The sequence below is a fragment of the Lynx canadensis genome, chromosome C1, assembly GCF_007474595.2.
Source record: "Lynx canadensis isolate LIC74 chromosome C1, mLynCan4.pri.v2, whole genome shotgun sequence".
NCBI lineage: Eukaryota > Metazoa > Chordata > Mammalia > Carnivora > Felidae > Lynx > Lynx canadensis.
Genome location: NC_044310.1, coordinates 213979202 through 213996602, shown reverse-complemented (window position 1 = coordinate 213996602; position 17401 = coordinate 213979202). Strand labels below are relative to the sequence as shown.

General features: G+C 38.2%; 1 protein-coding gene across 5 annotated transcripts in view; it reads right to left on the bottom strand.

Moving 5' to 3' along the window:
• Positions 1 to 17401, bottom strand: part of GIGYF2 (GRB10 interacting GYF protein 2) — a 146500-nt gene that overhangs the window by 78498 nt on the left and 50601 nt on the right. For 3 of the 5 annotated variants that reach the window (XM_030327408.2, XM_030327409.1, XM_032594539.1), the window contains 3 exons: positions 9499 to 9610; positions 4392 to 4503; positions 3499 to 3539 (listed from right to left, as the gene is read on the bottom strand). In XM_030327408.2, coding sequence (XP_030183268.1) covers positions 3499 to 3539; positions 4392 to 4503; positions 9499 to 9610 — 265 coding nt within the window. Of the gene's footprint in view, positions 1 to 3498; positions 3540 to 4391; positions 4504 to 9498; positions 9611 to 12828; positions 12871 to 17401 lie in introns of all 5 variants that reach the window. The other 2 variants (XM_030327406.1, XM_030327407.1) reach the window with 1 other exon arrangement.

Here is a 17401-nt window from a genome sequence, read left to right as displayed (position 1 = left end):
CACAAGTGACCAATATATCACTCTGCCCCAACAAACTAGTTTAGTACTGCCATTCTTGAAAAGTGGAAGATACAAAAGCAAATTTTTTTGAGAGAGAGAGAGAACAAGTGCACAGCATGAGCAGGGAGCAGGGCAGAGAGAAAGGAAAGAGAGAATCCCAAGCAGGCTCTGTGCTGTCAGCACAGAGCCCAACACCGAGCTTGATCCCACAAACCGTGAGATCATTACCTGAGCTGAAATCAAGAGTCAGATAGACACTCAACCAACTGAGCAACCCAGGCACCTCCAAGAAAAAAACTTTTTAATCTACAATATTTATAACAAAAGCAGATTACTTATAAAAAGAAAGGCTCAAAATTATTAGCACAGTTAATATACCTAAGTGAGCATCTTATCAAAAAACATTCAATAAAAGCCACTATGATTTATTTGAATATATATATGGAACATGCCCTGATATTTTAGTAGGGAAAACTTTCTTTATACTCTTAATCACTTCACATCAATTTAGTTTTACAGAACTCATCTTTTCAAATATATACCTTTGTATACACGTATACAAAGGAAAAAACCTGTATTTTTTTAAGTTTTTTTTTTTTAAGTTTTTTTTGAGAGAGCACAAGTGAAGGAGGGGACAGAGAAAGAGGGAGACAGAGAATCCCAAGTGGGCTCCACGCTGTGAGCCCAGAGCCTGACACAGGACTCAAACTCACAAAACTGTGAGATGATAACCTGAGCTGAAATCAAGAGTCAGTCGCTAACTGACAGAGCCACCCAGATGCCCCCAAAACCTGTATTTTTAAAGAGAGTGGTCAGAGAGATTTCTCAGGTTGAATTAATATACTAGTTAAAATACAAGTTGGGCAAATAATGATGAAAACGAACTTTACACTCTAACCAAACCACGAAAGTATGACTGTGGTGAATAGTTAAAATTGAGCTACTGTCATAACAGAGAACACAGGGCTTTTCCAAAGCAACCCAAGTCATTTTCAGACACCTCTATTAGATCTTTTTAACTGAGACTATGTTGAGTACCTACCACCTTAAACCTAACCTTTAGACTAACACAGATCAAACTTAATTCCTCTTTCTCAATTGTTGAGCAAATATTTGCAGACAGTAACCCTAAAAACACTCCTCCCCACTCTGTCCTGTCCACAGTTTTGTCTGCTGTGTAAACAGCCCCATTTCCGTCAGGCATTCACCATCACAGGGCTGCAAATGCCCCATTCTACTCCAATATATGGATCCCTTCCAGGTGTGGCCAGTCCTGCACACAATATTTAAGCTGTCCTGTGTCAACATAAGACAGCAGGCGTCCCTATTGCCCGCCTCATGAGGATCCTACAGTTCTAGTAAATGTTATGCTGGTTAACACGGAGGCCACAGTCAGCTAAGAAAGCTGTGCTTTTCCCCAGCAAGTTGCTATTACACCATTATTCCATATCTTAAATTCTAGAGTTTACGTGAGAGTTAACATTTTCTGCTGTTAAACTTCCATCTGATTAGATCTTGTCTCTTGTTCCATCTTAATTCTGATCTTAAGTCCCAGGTGTTCCACTCTATAGCTACCCCTCTAACTACTGAGTAATCTGAAAATCTGATCACACATCAACACTGTCATCCAAAGAAAAGGAATGTTTATACAGCACATAGCACAAGACCTATCATACAAGTCAGAATTCAGTAACTGTTGAACAAATAAAGGAGTCCATATACTCTTATTTAATCCTAAAAATTCTGTAAGGCATTCTCACCTGTATTTATTATGAGACTACTGAATATGAGAGCTTAGATTACCAGTGATCTTCTGATTCAAAACCGTGTACTCTTTAAACTACCCCTCATTATCTGTCTCTAGTCACTGGCAAAAGTATTAAGTCAGACAAGGATGAGAGCAGAGGTCTCAAAACATCCTCCAAATTATATTTATCCAACAGTCTACAATACAAGTAAAGCCATTCATCTAGCAGTAAGTTATCTACCCAGTCTGTTCCAGATTTCTTGGTGCTACACTCATTTAATGGCTTTTCATTAATATAAATATAATTGATTATTTCCAATGCATATTAATAAATGAGAAATTTAAATAACTGATATGTTAAAATGAACTGGTGTGAAAACAATGATGCCAAGTTGACTATTTGGTGTTTTAAAAAATCTGCAAATCTTGGGGCCCCTGGGTGGCTCAGTCGGTTAAGCGTCCAACGTCGGCTCAGGTCATGATCTTGCGGTTTGTGGGTTCGAGCCCTGCATCGGGCTCTGTGCTGACAGCTCAGAGCCTGGAGCCTGCTTTGGATTCTGTGTCTCCCTCTCTCTCTGCCCTTCCCCTGCTTATGCTCTGTCTCTCTCTGTCTCTCAAAAATGAATAAATGTTAAAAAAAAAAATTTTTTTTAAATCTGCAAATCAGTCTGTGAATGATATTTACATGTTTAACATATATTTTTGACAAATGCTTACTATTGTCAGATACAATCATGCCTGGAGAACTTTTCTGGTACTTCCAGGAATTGGGAAATCACAAGGTAATTTTCATAACTCCAATGCCGGGGGGGGGTGCCTGGTGGCTCAGTCGGTTAAGTGTCCGACTTCAGCTCAGGTCACGATCTCACAGTTTAAAGGTTTGAGCCCACATCAGGCTCCATGCTGACAGAGCAGAGCCTGCTTGGGATTCTCTTTCTCCCTCTCTCTGCCCCCTGTAAGTTCCCCACTCACACATGCTTATGTGCGCATTCTCTCTAAATAAATACATAAATACATAAATAAATGAATCCAATGTTACTATGAATTGGCATTCCTTTTTTCTCTCAGACCTTAATACCTACTGGCACTTTAGAAGGCAGTACCTTTAATCAGTCAGAAAAGCCCATCTTAACATTATAGGTTCTTTAATATAAACTATAATTAATTCATCACAAACACTGAAACCTTGTTCTCTTACTATGTTCCTTTTAATTCAGTAGCTACCTTAACTATAATTTATTTTGACTCCTCTCATCTCAAAACAAGAAAAAAAACAAAGATTAGGTATCAAAAAGACCAGATCAATAATAAAAGGCTAAAGAAAGAACATTCATAGTTGTAAAATTTGCTCTCTGACACAAAAACAAGCATTCTAGCTTTTTCCCTGTTTCTTTTCATCCTGTGAGAAGTATCTACATTGGAAAAGGAGTTAACAGACTGGTTCCTAACTTAAAATTTCACTTCACAAGAGAGCCTTAATAAAGAATATATGCCTTGCAAAGAATACATAGACCTAAAAAGTTAAATCAAGTAAATCCTAATGGTTGTGTTCATCACCCCTGGTTTTGTGCAACAGAGCCATCAAATAACCACGGAATTATAAATCCAAGCAATGCTACAACTCCATCTACTGGAGAGGCACAGGTAACTGAGTCAATTTTAAATAAATGGATCCTTACATGTGAGCCTTTTAGGAACTAATATCATGGAAGTTCAGATAAAAATACTTCAAAACAGTAAGAAAGCCTTACCTACATCTTTTCGTCCTGGTTTTTCAAAACGTCTGTCACCTCTAGAAAAGATAAAACAAGTTTCAAACAGGACTTAGGAGTAATATATAGATTTCCTATACATGACAACCACTGCTGTATCTGTCCTTAATAGCATTGCTTTCCTTTTCAAATTGTAAAAACAAACAGCACCCAACATTTGGAAAATATAAGAAAACACAAAGATGAAAACAAAAATATCCACTATCTCACTTACCAAAAGCCAGCTTCTATTGACCCAGAAATGTTTTTTAAAATTAGATAAAATTAGATAGATGCTTTACTTTAGATACACACTATATATAGTTTTATATACTATTTTTGGCACGTGGTTTCCCACATCATTAGGTATTTTCAAAATCATCCTAACTTTTAATGGTTACAGAATATTCTATTGTGTGGATATACCATTACATAAGAAGCCATGCTGATATTAAGCTATTTGGCTTGTTTCTAATTATATTATAAATATCATCACAGTGAACATCTTTGTACATACAACTTTGTGGAACTGCCCTCATTCATCAACAGACTTCACAGAGTCACAAAGAACAGAGAAGATGCTTTGACTGATAGCAACAAAAAATAAAATGTCAATTGTCAATGCCTCCCACTGAACACTAATAAAATAACAAATCTGACTATGAAATATCCATGCTGGCACTAACATATTAACCTATTTATCTCCAATGCTTCTTTCATTAAATAAGGATCATTTAAAACTTTCTAACATACATCTTGATACTCAATAATTAAAAGCATTTTTTAAGTGAAATCTTGTAACTATACAAAGAAACGTCTCCTCTGGAGAAAGCAGAAAAAAATTTTTTTTACACCAAGGAGTCTTTTTGCCAAGATCTGGATCTTTTAGTTACCTTTCCTCCCAGCTCTGTGACCTATGCATTTCCCTGCCACCTCCTCGACCAAAGACACCCTCTACTTCATCAAAGCTTCTTTGGTAGAAACCACATTCACCTCTGCCTCTGCCTGAAAATAAGAAAACAGAAAAAATGATACTCAGATGTCAATATTTGACACATATTCAACACCAACGATTAATCTTTGAAGTTCTGTCTCCACACAAAGAGGATGTCTATGTTTAAACATTTAGCAAGGCCTGACGGATCTTTACCTGAGAGACCAATAATGGCACTGAAGAGGCTAGACCACAGGAGGTTGAAAGAAACAAGTTAGAAAACAGGTGTTAAGAGTCCCAGTCCTGAATAAGAAACAGTGTCAACGTTAAGTTCTTTAATAAAAAGTTTAACAGTAAAATTCTAAGAAGATCGGTAAACTATTACTACAAATTGGACCTTTTATTGGATTATTTTCAACAAAAATGAAAGATTTAGAGAGCTTCAGAAGAGAGCAGATAAAATATACAAAAGTGAAACACAAACGTTAATATAATTTATCTAACTCCACAGAAAGGATATTTAAGGGGCGCCTGGGTGGCTCAGTTGGTTGGGCGTCCAACTTCAACTCAGGTCATGATCTCACAGTTCATGAGTTGGAGCCCCACTTCGGCCTCTGTGCTGACAGCTCAGAGCCTGGGAGCCTGCTTTGGATTCTGTCTCTCTCTCTCTCTCTCTCTCTCTCCCCCTCCTTCACTCATGCTCTGTCTCTGTCTCTAAAAAACAAATCAACATTAAAAAAAAAACTTAAAAAAAAAAAAAAAAAGAAAGGATAATTTAATATGGCCAACTCTATCAATTTTGGGAACTAACTCCGTAAAGGATGTTCTACACCAACAAAAGCACTCTTTCCCCTTTGCTCAAGTCTTCAAGGAAGAAAAACATCAGGACTAAATTTGAACCGGAGCTAGTGAGAATGTGCTGTATGCAGAGACTGAGAGGTTCTAAATGTTCAGATGTAAACTGGTCTTTACTGAAGTCAATTTGGTCAGATCTATCAAAATCTGACTCAACGATTCTAACCACAATTTATCCTAACAGAAATACACAAACATGCAAATACATATATATGCAGATGTTCACTGCAATGTGTAACACCAGAAATAACCTAAATAAATTTTAATAATATTAAATTTTAGTAGAACATTATGAAGCCACAGAAGATAAAACGGTGACATTAAAAGAAATCTACGTTATTCTGTTGAATAACAGAATAATACTTATAAAAATAACTCCGCTTATATAAATTATATGGCTGTTGGGATCAGGAGGAATATCCATCCAACTGGTGCTCTGGGGGCAGAAAGCAATAGGAACGTTTTAGCTTTATACTTTCTGCACAATGTGAGGTTTTCTCAACTAATGCGCACCATTTGTATCCAACACACAGATGAGAAAACTGGAAAAGGGTGGGGAGTTTAGAGCTGTACTTAGATAAAATATTACCCATCATCCGTAGCTCACCATTTTTAACAGTGTAAAAAAAATGATGATGAATTACGAACGAAAGAATGCATTCCAAAGCTAAATACAAGTGAGTTAAATAATTATTTCAAATATCCACATAGGATTTCTACTTTCTGCTTATAATGTATGAAAACCTGACTCAGAATATACTTGTACTTTTATGTAACCTTATTATGAAATGCACAGAAGGGTACCCCTCATAACTAGTCCAGGTAACCCACATTTCTTCATCTGTAAAATGGAAATGAGACTAGGCTTAAAATATAATAATCTAAAAGTTACTTTCCAGTCAATCTAACTTTATATCAACATAAAGTCGACTCCCCAGTTTCCCATTTCAGTACCTCTCTCCTTAGGAAATGTATACATTTTTTAAAAAATAGTATCTGCATTCTATTAATCAAAAAAGTGCATGTTATTTGAAACACAGTATCAAATGTGTATAATAATATAATTTAGTGTTTAGACAATGCCTGATGCACATACGGATTCCCAGTCGTTTATAATAACATAATTACTCATTCGATAACATGCTTATAATAACACGGCTACCAGTGAATATCAACCCACAGGCTAGGAATCCCTGCTTTTGATAAGATACTGCAAATGTATACATTTTATGTAAAATCCTAAAACAGTATAATGCCAAGTGTTATGTAACACTGGGGTGGATCTCCTGCAATGATGATTCTTGGGGTGTAAGAAAGTCCCCTCTTCTGAAGAGGACAATTTTCTCAGTAAACCAATAAGTACCAAGCACCTTGAAAAAGTATTTTATTTTAGAAACCTGAATATGAAAAAAGCCTTCAGGTTGCCAGAAAAACAAGCAAACCACAGACAAAAATATTTTCTGCCAAGTTAACTAGCACTGGTACTGGTCCTCCTTATCAGACTAAAGCTTATTATAAGGAGACACATAAAAAGAATCCGATTCTAGAGCTTTCCAGTTGTAAGGACCATAATCATCTCTAAATACAGTTCTCATATAAGCAGCAGCAAGTACACATAACATGATGAATCTCTCACACAGCTAAATATTCAAAGGACTGTCCTATTGTCTGAGATTTCACCCGATTCTTTTGGGGGATTAAAATATACTTCCTTTAAACGATGATAAAGACAAGTGGCTGACAGCTGTGTGGATCTGCTGTGCTCTTAAACACCTTAACCAGGTAAAATAGAAAGATGACATTTTACACTGTTTCCCCACCCATTTGTTTGTTGAAATTTCACTAGTTCCCGATATTTAGAAGTCTAGAAGTCAGTCGGTTTTCACATCAAAATCTCCTCAAGTTTGGGGCACCTGGGTGGCTCAGTCGGTTAAACATCCAACTTAGGCTAAGGTCATGATCTCGTGATTCATGAGTTCAAGCCCCGCATCGGGCTCCGTGCTGACAGCTCAGAGCCTGGAGCCTCCATTGGATTCTGTGTCTCCCTCTCTCACTGCCCCTCTCCTGCTCACACTCTGTGTGTGTATGTGTGTGTGTGTGAGTGTGTGTGTGTCTCTCTCTCAAAAATAAATAAAATATTTTAATAAAAAAACAAAATCTCAAGTTAAAAAGAGCCAAAATAACCATCTAACGTTAGTTTTGCCCATGGGGGGGAGCCATAATAATCATCACTTAACCAACAAGTTAAAATTAAGTACTAACTAAAGAAAACAAAACCAGATTAATGATCTCATGAAATCATCGGAAAAGAAATCACATCTTGGACAATGATGCTAAAAATGTTTTTTACAAAGTGAATTCATTCATTTGACCAGTTTCATACCATTTGTTCATATCAATGTTAATTAAGTCACTGCTTTTCTCACAGTATCTATCTTTTTGCACATGCCCAGTTTAAATTCTGAATGTAGGACACTATGCGATAACCCCCCACTTGAAAGAATCAGAAAGCAGGGAGAAATTTACCAATCCTTCAGTTTGTTTCTCAATATGGAGTTTTTTAAAGACTGTTTAGAGAGACTGGTGTGTATTTACAGCACACAAAGTTGGTGATCACTTGAGGTTCACAGAAGTGCTGGCTTGTGGACCACCCTTCTTGAATAATCATCTCTGTACAACTTACCCTAAAAAGCACTGGAGGCAAAGCCACCTGAGTGCAACCTCCCCCTGTTGCCAGCCTACCAAAGAAAATCATAGGCAACACCCAAGCAGTAGCCCAGAGCCATCTCCACATCACCACTGCACCACACCACAAAGACCTCAGGTGAATTCTGGACCAACGGAACCTCACTGCACGTGAGAAGCTAAATGGCACGGGGAGCTTTTGAAGCACACACATGCCTAAATCTCACCACCCAGGATCCGACTGCAGAAGTACTTCTAACAAATCCCCAGGTTAAAAACTACCGTTCTGGAAACTGACAAATTCAGAAGGAAAAACCACGTATACCTTGCTAACAGTACGTGGCCTACAAGCGGAGAGCTTCAGCTGCCGCATTATTATTCGCCACCCCTGCGCTCCCACATGCTACACTTTTTTTTTAAGTTTACTTATTTATTTTGAGAGAGAAAGACAGAGAGAGTGCACAAGCGAGGAAAGGGCAGAAAGAAGGAGAGACAGAATCCCAAGCAGGCTCTACGCAGAGCCTGACGTGGGGCTCAAACTCACGAACCGTGAGATCATGACCTGAGCCGAAATCAAAAGCCAGACACTTAACCGACTGCGCCACCCAGGCGCCCTGCATTCCCACATTCGGAATGGACTACCGAAAGTGTCCTCTTCACAGGAGTGCAGAACTTAATATGGCCTCTATAAAGGCTGAGTATAAATTATTCTATTCATAAGGCACAACTTTAAGAAAAAGAGAATCCAGATATTCCACACCCTTGATCACACCAACCTGGGTGGTGTGGTATGTGGAGACAGTGGCCTCTGGCTCTGCAGACACCCAACTCTTCCACTTCTGAAGCACTTCTTCAAAAATTACAAGAGATGTCTAGACTACTGCAATGAGTTAACCAACTCAAGAGGTAAATGCTGAATATTTATATTGAAAACATCCAGAATGGCCTCATGTTGCAGAAAATCAATGAATAAAAAACAAGGAACAGACAGCGAAAAAACAAGTAATATCAACAAAATAATTCTTCGGAGACACAAATCTATAAAACCATAGGTTAAGTAAGTTGACTGATACATAATTATTTTTTGCTCTACCCTCTAAAAGAGCCCTGGCGCTGATGAGACAGAGGGCTTTTACTAAAGCGTCTCTCTGGCTGGGGACACTCCTCGCACACGGCCTTATATAGAAAGGGTGTGTCACCAAGGCCTGCGGGGACTTAGCTGCTGCCTCAGCAGCCAAGGCACTTCCCGGAGCTATGGCAAAGGGCAAGGCTCCCTGGGGATGAGGAATATGGATGGGGATTTGCCAAAGTTAACGAGGAACCCTCACGCTCAAGAATTACCCTCTTCTGCTCCAAATCAGGAGGTGTGGAGCTGATACACCGAGAAATGATTCAGGAAACAAATATTCGGACACTGAACACAGAGTGAATGTCAAAAGCAGTTTTTTTAAAATCAAGTATTGTATGTTTAAAGTGACTTCTCTCTCCTCTTCCTCCATTATTACATTTGCCACATGGAAGCTCACCTCGCCCTCTTGAAGAACTTCGACCTCTAGGAGCCCCCACCACTGTTCCTCCTCCTCCTCGTCCTGTCAATCGCAGGACAGCAGCACTATTAACAGACATGGAAAAGTTTCTCTGTCGAAAACAAAAACAAAAACGAAAAAAAAGAAAGAAAAAAAGGATAAAACAGATAAAACTGCATGTTGCTTCACCCCATCTCCCGTTCCAACTATAAAATGGCATCTAATTACTACAAACAATGGGAAACCATAACTACACCGCATGCTAAGATGATCCAAAACCTAATTTTACCTGAAAATCTCAAATTAACATTTCAGATCAACAAACACTGACAACCAATGCCTTATATCTTATTAGGTTCTGTGAGGAAATATTAAATAAACTCTAATCACTGTATGTATCCAGAAGCAGACGGGATAAATATGCACCATAATGAACTTGGTAGAAGAAATCCTGCTTGAAAAGATACTTTATTATTTTATTAAAAAATTTTGTCATGTTTTTTTTTTTTGATTTATTTAAATTTAACTTAGTTAACATACAATGTAGTATTGATTTCAGGAGCAGAACCCACTGATTCGGCACCTACATATGACACCCAGTGTTCATCCCAACAAGTGCCCTCCTTAATGCCCATCACCCATCTAGCACATCCCTTCCTCATCCACCTCCCCTCCAGCAACCCTCAGTTTATTCTCTGTATTTTAAGAGTCTCTTATGGTTTGCCTCCCTGTTTTTATCTTATTTTTCCTTCTCTTTCCCTATGTTCATCTGTTGTTTCTTAAATTCCACGAGTGAAATTATATGGTATTTATCGTTCCCTGACTTATTTCACATGGCATAATACCCTCCAGTTCCATCCACACTGTTGCAAATGGCAAGATTTCATTCTTTTTTTGTTGCTGAGTAATACTGCATAGTGTGTGTGTGTGTGTGTGTGTGTGTGTGTGTGTGTGTACCACATCTTCTTTATCCATTCATCCATCGATGGACATTTGGGCCCTTTCCATACTTTGGCTATTGTTGACAATACTGCTATAAACATTGGGGTGCATGTGCCCCTTCAAAGCACTTCCTGTATCCTCTGACTTAATACCTAGTGTTGCAATTGCTGGGTCGTAGGGTAGTTCTATTTTTAATTTTTTGAGGAACCTCCATACTGTTTTCCAGAGTGACTGCACCAGTTTGCATTCCCACTAACAATGCAAAAGGGTTCCCCTTTCTCCACATCCTCACCAACATCTATTGTTACCCGACTTGTTAATTTTAGCCATTCTCACCAGTGTGACATGGCATCTCATTGTGCTTTTGATTTGTATTTCTCTGATGCTGAGTGATGCTGAGCATCTTTTCATGTGTCTGTTAGTCATCCGGATGTCTTCCTTGGAAAAGTGTCTATTCATGTCTTCCGCCCATTTCTTCACTGGATTATACTCTACATAGAAAACCCGAAAGACTCCACCAGAAAGCCGCTAGAGCTAATATGTGAATTCAGTAAAGTCAAAGGATATAAAATCAACGTACAGAAATCGGTTGCATATCTATACACTAATAATGAAGCAGCAGAAAGAGAAATCAAGGAAATCAACCCCATTTACAATAGCACCAAAAACCATAAAATATAGGAATAAACCTAACCAAGGAGGTAAAAGATCTGTACGCTGAAAACTATAGAAAGTTTATAAAAGAAATGGAAGAAGACACACAAAAAAATGGAAAATGTTTATTTATTTATTTTGAGAGAGAGAGAGAGAGAGACAGAGCACAAGCAGGGAAGAGGCAGAGAGAAGGAGAGAGAAAATCCCAAGAAGGCTCCCCACTATCAGCACAGAGCCTGGCTCGGGGCTCAATCTCATGAACCACGAGATCACAACCTGAGCCAAAATCAAGAAATGGATTCTTAACCAACTGAACCACCCAGATGCCCCTGAAAGGATTCTTTAACTAGTGAAAGGTAGAAACAAGAGATGGTCACCAAAAAGTCTGAATCAAGAGTAGCACGATAAAGAGAAAAATGATCATTTTTGCCTCATTCTGCTCACCAATGTGAATTAGTAGCACCAAGTATTATTTAATAGAATGACAAGAATCATAAATAAAAGGGAAGGGCCAAATAAGAATCTACATAAACAAGATCAACCATCTTAATGGGGAGGGGAAGAGCATGCTTGAAAAAACCAAAATCCCAATTAGTCATTAGCCTGCATTGGCAACCACAGCCAATTTGGATAGGGTCAAAAACAATGGGATAGTAGTGAGTGGGAATCCTTCAAACAGGAAAGGGGAAGATAAAGGAACACTGGAAGCCTAGGAGCCAAAAAATATGTTTAGTTGACACTTCTGGATAAATGCAATACGTAGGCCTTAGGAAACAGTAAAACAAGAAGCAATTTTTAAAATCTTGAAAATGATCTATAAAATATAAAAATCCTGGGCATTTGAAGGAGAATTTTGCAAGGGAGTTTTAAACTCAGAAAATGTTGGAATATATCCTTACAGGAATACTTTCTGTATACTTAGAACCTAACAGACATTTATGCAAACACGCAGAGGTATGGCACAATGAAGAAAACGTAACTTGTGCATGGCTGCAGCTAAGGACCCTGCTAGTGGAAGGACAAGGAACAAGGCTTAAGAGTTTGGTTGAAGAGAATCTTGTGATTCAACTAATAATTAAAATCCAAATTGTGTTTCCACTGTGAAGTCCCCATCTGCAGTTTCAATTCAAAATCAACTGAAATGTGATTCTATACCTCTTCTAAGGAAATCAACATGCAACTGGTTAAAAAACTTCTTTCATTACTGAATTTTTTAATTCTTTAATTTATTTTTGAGAGAGACAGAACGTGAGCAGGCAGGGGCAGACAGAGGGGGAGACACAGAAGCCAAAGCAGGCTCCAGGCCCTGAGCTGTCAACACAGAGCCCAATGCAGGGCTCGAACTCACAAACTGTTGAGATCATGACCTGAGCCGAAGTCAGACGCTTAACCGACTGAGCCATCCAGGCGCCCCCATTACTGATTTTTTTTGTTTTTTAATTTATGGGTCATTTTCTCATTACCTTCTTCATTAGTTATCTTTCTCAGAATTTTATTTATTACAATTTGTTCTGATAAATTTTAGAAATTTATAATGTAAGTTAAGTTTTTTTTCCTTTGAGTTTCATAGGTATATAAGCGTATAATCAAGTAACTTCAAAACTCAAGATTTAAGGTCTAATCAGTAACTAAAATTTACAGGATGATGCCCAACACTTATTTCAAGCTGTATGTTAAAAAACGTACCTAATAATAATTTTTAAAAAACTGGCTGAAACAAATGTGTCAACTTACCTTATAGCACAGAGCACAGAGCAACCGGGGGAAGAAGTGCCTCTGGGAACACAATTAAGCAAGGCTATGATGTCCCAAAATCTAGATTAATATAATCTAATACTGGAATAACAGAGCTCTGGGGCACCTGGGTGGCTCAGTCAGTTAAGCCTCTAACTTCGGCTAAGGTCATGATCTCACAATTCATGAGTTCAAGCGCCATGTTGGGCTCTGTGCTGACAGCTGAGAGCTGGAGCCTGCTTCAGATTCTGTCTCCCTCTCTCTCTCTCTGCCTGTCCCATGCTCATGCTCATGCTCTGTCTCTCTCAAAAATAAACATTAAATTTTTTTTTTTTTTTTTAAACAGAGCTCAGAGCTAACTTCACTAATTAATGCCAGGATCCCATGCAGGTGAACACATTACCAAACATGTATACAACTCAAATGTACCCATCAATAGAGTGCAGAGAAACTTGCATATACTTTCCTACACCCTCACACACTGCAGCTGAAAATGCAAACTTCTATCCTCTCTGGAAAGCAATTTCTGGAAGTTCTATATTTAAATGTCTATACCCTTTGGGGTGCCTGCATGGCTCAGTCAGTTAAGCATCCGACTTCATGATTTCAGTTTGTGGGTTCGAGCCCTGTTTCAGGCTCTGTGCTGACAGCTCAGAGCCTGGATCCTGCTATGGATTCTGTGTCTCCCTCTCTCTCTCTGCCCCTCCCTGCTCACACTCTATGGCTCTCTCTCTCTCTCCCTCTCAAATAAATAAACATTAAAAAAAAATTTTTTTTTGATGTCTATACCCTCTGACAGAATTCCTCTTGTAACACATGTAAAAACTCCCATAAGCAAAAAGATCTTTAACTGCAGTACTGTTGTAAAATTGAATTGGGGACCTCCTAAGTATCAACCAATGGGAGCAATTTAAAAATCATGAGGGGTGCCTGGCTGGCTCAGTCAGTAAGAGCATGACGCTCCTGATCTTGGGATCATGTGTTCAAGCTCCATGTTAAGCACAGAGCTTTTAAAAAGAATTAAAAAAATCACGGCCATCTTCATGTGAAATTCTATGCAGTTGTTTTAAAAACTGAGGCAAAAACTGAGGCAACTCTATTAGGTTGATCCATATGAAACTGCTAATATTCAACCACTTCTGACCCACAAAAACTGCAATTTCATATGATCAACTGAATGTATAAAGATAAAAGCACAGCTGTAGTAAAGAGCATGGAAAGGCCAGATTGCCCGAGACTGACTTTTATTCCTTTAACCCACTTCTCAGAACCTCCTTTTCCTCATCTAGATAAAGTAGATAGGAACCATAGTACATCTACCTCCTGGGCCGCTGCCAGCACTTAACCCATTACATGACAAGTGCTTAAAACAGTGTCTGACACATTAAAAGCTAAAGTATTTGCTCTCATCTCAACAGACCCAAAGGCGAAAATAATGAAGTACAGAACTATGTGCATAGCATGCTGCATTTAGGTTTATGTGTTTTTTTACAGGAACAGATATTTAAGTAGGTGCAGACATATTAACCACCACTGAGAGGAAACACAAAATGGAAACAGTGGCTACTTCTGAGGAACAATATAAGTAGGCAGAATTAGGGTGACTCATAGAATAATTGCTTCCCACTATATGTGCTTTTTTAATTTTTTACATAAATACATGTTATTATCTATTCAAAAATGCATACATAATTTCCTTTGACATCACATAAATAAAATACAACAATGTATGGGGCGCCTGGGTGGCTCAGATGGTTAAGCATCTGACTTCTCAGGTCATAATCTCGCAGTTAGTGTGTTTGAGTCCCAGGCTGGGCTCTGTGCTGACAGCTCAGAGCCTGGAGCCTGCTTCAGATTCTGTGTCTCCCTCTCTCTCTCTCTCTGACCCTCCCCCACTCGCCCACTCCCAAAAATAAACAAACATTAAAAAAATAAACAAATAAAATACAACAATGTAAATTAGGTAGCAGCTATGTAAAAAGTCCCGCTTCTCAAACTGATAAATGTATTCAAGGGAAATGCCAAACCAAAATAGTGACCAGATTTCTGAGCATCAATTTTGTTTTTTTGTGTTTTTCTTAATAAATTTTTTTAATGTTGATTTTTGAGAGAGAGAGAGAGAGAGAGAAAGAGAGAAAGAGAGAAAGAGAGAAAGAGAGAAAGAGAGAGAGAGAGAGAGAGAGAGAGAGAGAGAAACAGCAAGCAGGGGAGGGGCAGAGAGACAGGGAAACATCCTGACATAGTGTCATGACCCGAGCCCAAGTCAGGCGCTTAAACAACTGAGCCACCCAGGTGCCCCTCAATTTTGTTTTAAGAAAATGTCATTCCAGGGCGCCTGGGTGGCCCAGTCAGTCAAGTGTCCAACTCTTGATTTTGGCTCAGTTCATGATCTCATGGTTCGTGAGTTCGAGCCCTACATGAGGCTCTGCACTGACAGCATGGGGCCTGCTTGGGATTCTCTCTCTCTCTCTCTCTCTCTCTCTCTCTCTCTCTCTCTTCTCTCTGTCCTTTCTCACTCGTTCTCTCTCAAAATACATAAGTAAACTTAAAAAAATTTTTTCCAAGTTGTGTTTTAGACATACGTGCATCCATTCATTAATACAAAAAGAGAATGCACAAAACTAACTTGCATGTTAAAGACATAAAATACCTATTTCAGGTAACTTCAAGAAATTTAACATATGCAACAAAAAGCTATTGTAGGTTATTAGAACTAATCACCTCCCCTATGAGGGTATGGGTGAAAAAACAATATGCAAAATTCTAGTCTTCAAAGATCTAAACAATCCCTGAAGGGAGTGCCTAACCATCAAAAGGACAACATCAAAATGCTAGTGAATCTTTTGCCTGCTTTAAGCACTGTCCTACTCCAGCATACTTTATAGACAAAGGATTCACATAAGTTAAGTGTCAGGAATCCAAAATGATGTGTTTTAACTGAGTCCGGAAATGGACCCTGATGATCTTCTGTGGTTATCGTAATCATAATACCCAGACCATAGCACCTTAAGATAAACTTTTCCATTATAAATGCAAAAGAAGATTTACTCCATTAGTCATTCCAGACATACTTTTGTTGTGTAGGTGTAGTGCAAACCTTACTTGACTCTTTTTCAAATTGTTAACCAACAGTTCCCAGTAGCATTTTGTTGAATGATCTTTGATTTTTCAAATGATTTATTTGGCACTTACTAAATACTGATTTCTTAGAAGTGTTACAGGGTGTTTCTAGATGATTCAATTATTTATTCTATTGATTAAAAGTCTATCATGTTTTGGTAAACAGAAACAAGTCCTCCTCCCTACTTCTTAAAAAGCTTTTCTGGCCCATTTACATTTAGCCTGTAAGAAATCTAGGAAAAAAATAAAAAGAAAATATTAAAAGTATGTATAAATACATTTAAAAACTGGAAGATGGGGCGCCTAGGTGGCGCAGTCGGTTAGGCGTCCGACTTCAGCCAGGTCACGATCTCGCGGTCCGTGAGTTCAAGCCCCGCGTCAGGCTCTGGGCTGATGGCTCGGAGCCTGAAGCCTGTTTCCGATTCTGTGTCTCCCTCTCTCTCTGCCCCTCCCCCGTTCATGCTCTGTCTCTCTCTGTCCCAAAAATAAATAAACGTTGAAAAAAAAAATTTTAAAAATAAATAAATAAATAAAATAAAACTGGTATACTAAGGCATTAAGTGCACTTTTAAAATTTTTAAAATTGAAAAATTAAAAATTAAAATTAAAAAAATTAAAATTTACAAAATTTAACAGGCAGGATTAGGGTGAGCTCACATAAGTAGTTACTAGAAAAAGACTACTATCCATAGAAAAATTGGTAAAGACAAGAACAAAACATTATATATGAACACGAACATTCAAAAAACTCTTCACTATACTGGGGAAAGATACACAAACTAAAACAATGGAAGAACATTTTTGCCGATTGTGCAGTGAATTTTTCAGTAAAAATACTCAATGTCTGAAGTGCAGAACAATGCATAGTGTATACCATTACGTGTATAAAAGGGGGAAGACATCTAAAAAAATTTTTTTTAATGACTGTTTATTTTTGAGACAGAGAAAGACAAAGTATGAGCAGAGGAGGGACAGAGAGACAGGGAGACACAGAATCTGAAACAGGCTCCAAGATGTCAGCACAGAGTCCAACGTGGGGCTCAAACCCATGAGCTGTGACATCATGACCTGAGCCAAAGTCGGACATTTAACAGACAGAGCCATCCAGGTGCCCAGGGGGAAGACATATTTAATATTTACTTGGAAAAATATAAAACGAACTGCTAACACTTGCTGCTTTTGGGAAAGAGATGCTGGTGGCTGAGGGAAGTGATGGGAAAGCGATTTCCTATTACATGCTATTCAGTAGATTTTTATTTTGAAACCATGTGACTTATGACTTATTCTTTATTCAAACAATAAATAAGTAAATAAATCTGAAAAAATAAAAATACTGAACATGGCAAAAGTACTAGAAAAATGCTATAGCTATGGCATCAGCGAAACAAGAAAGATCCTCGTACAAAGCTTCTTAAAAGCAACTCAGCATATGGAACAATTTGGTGTTATTTCT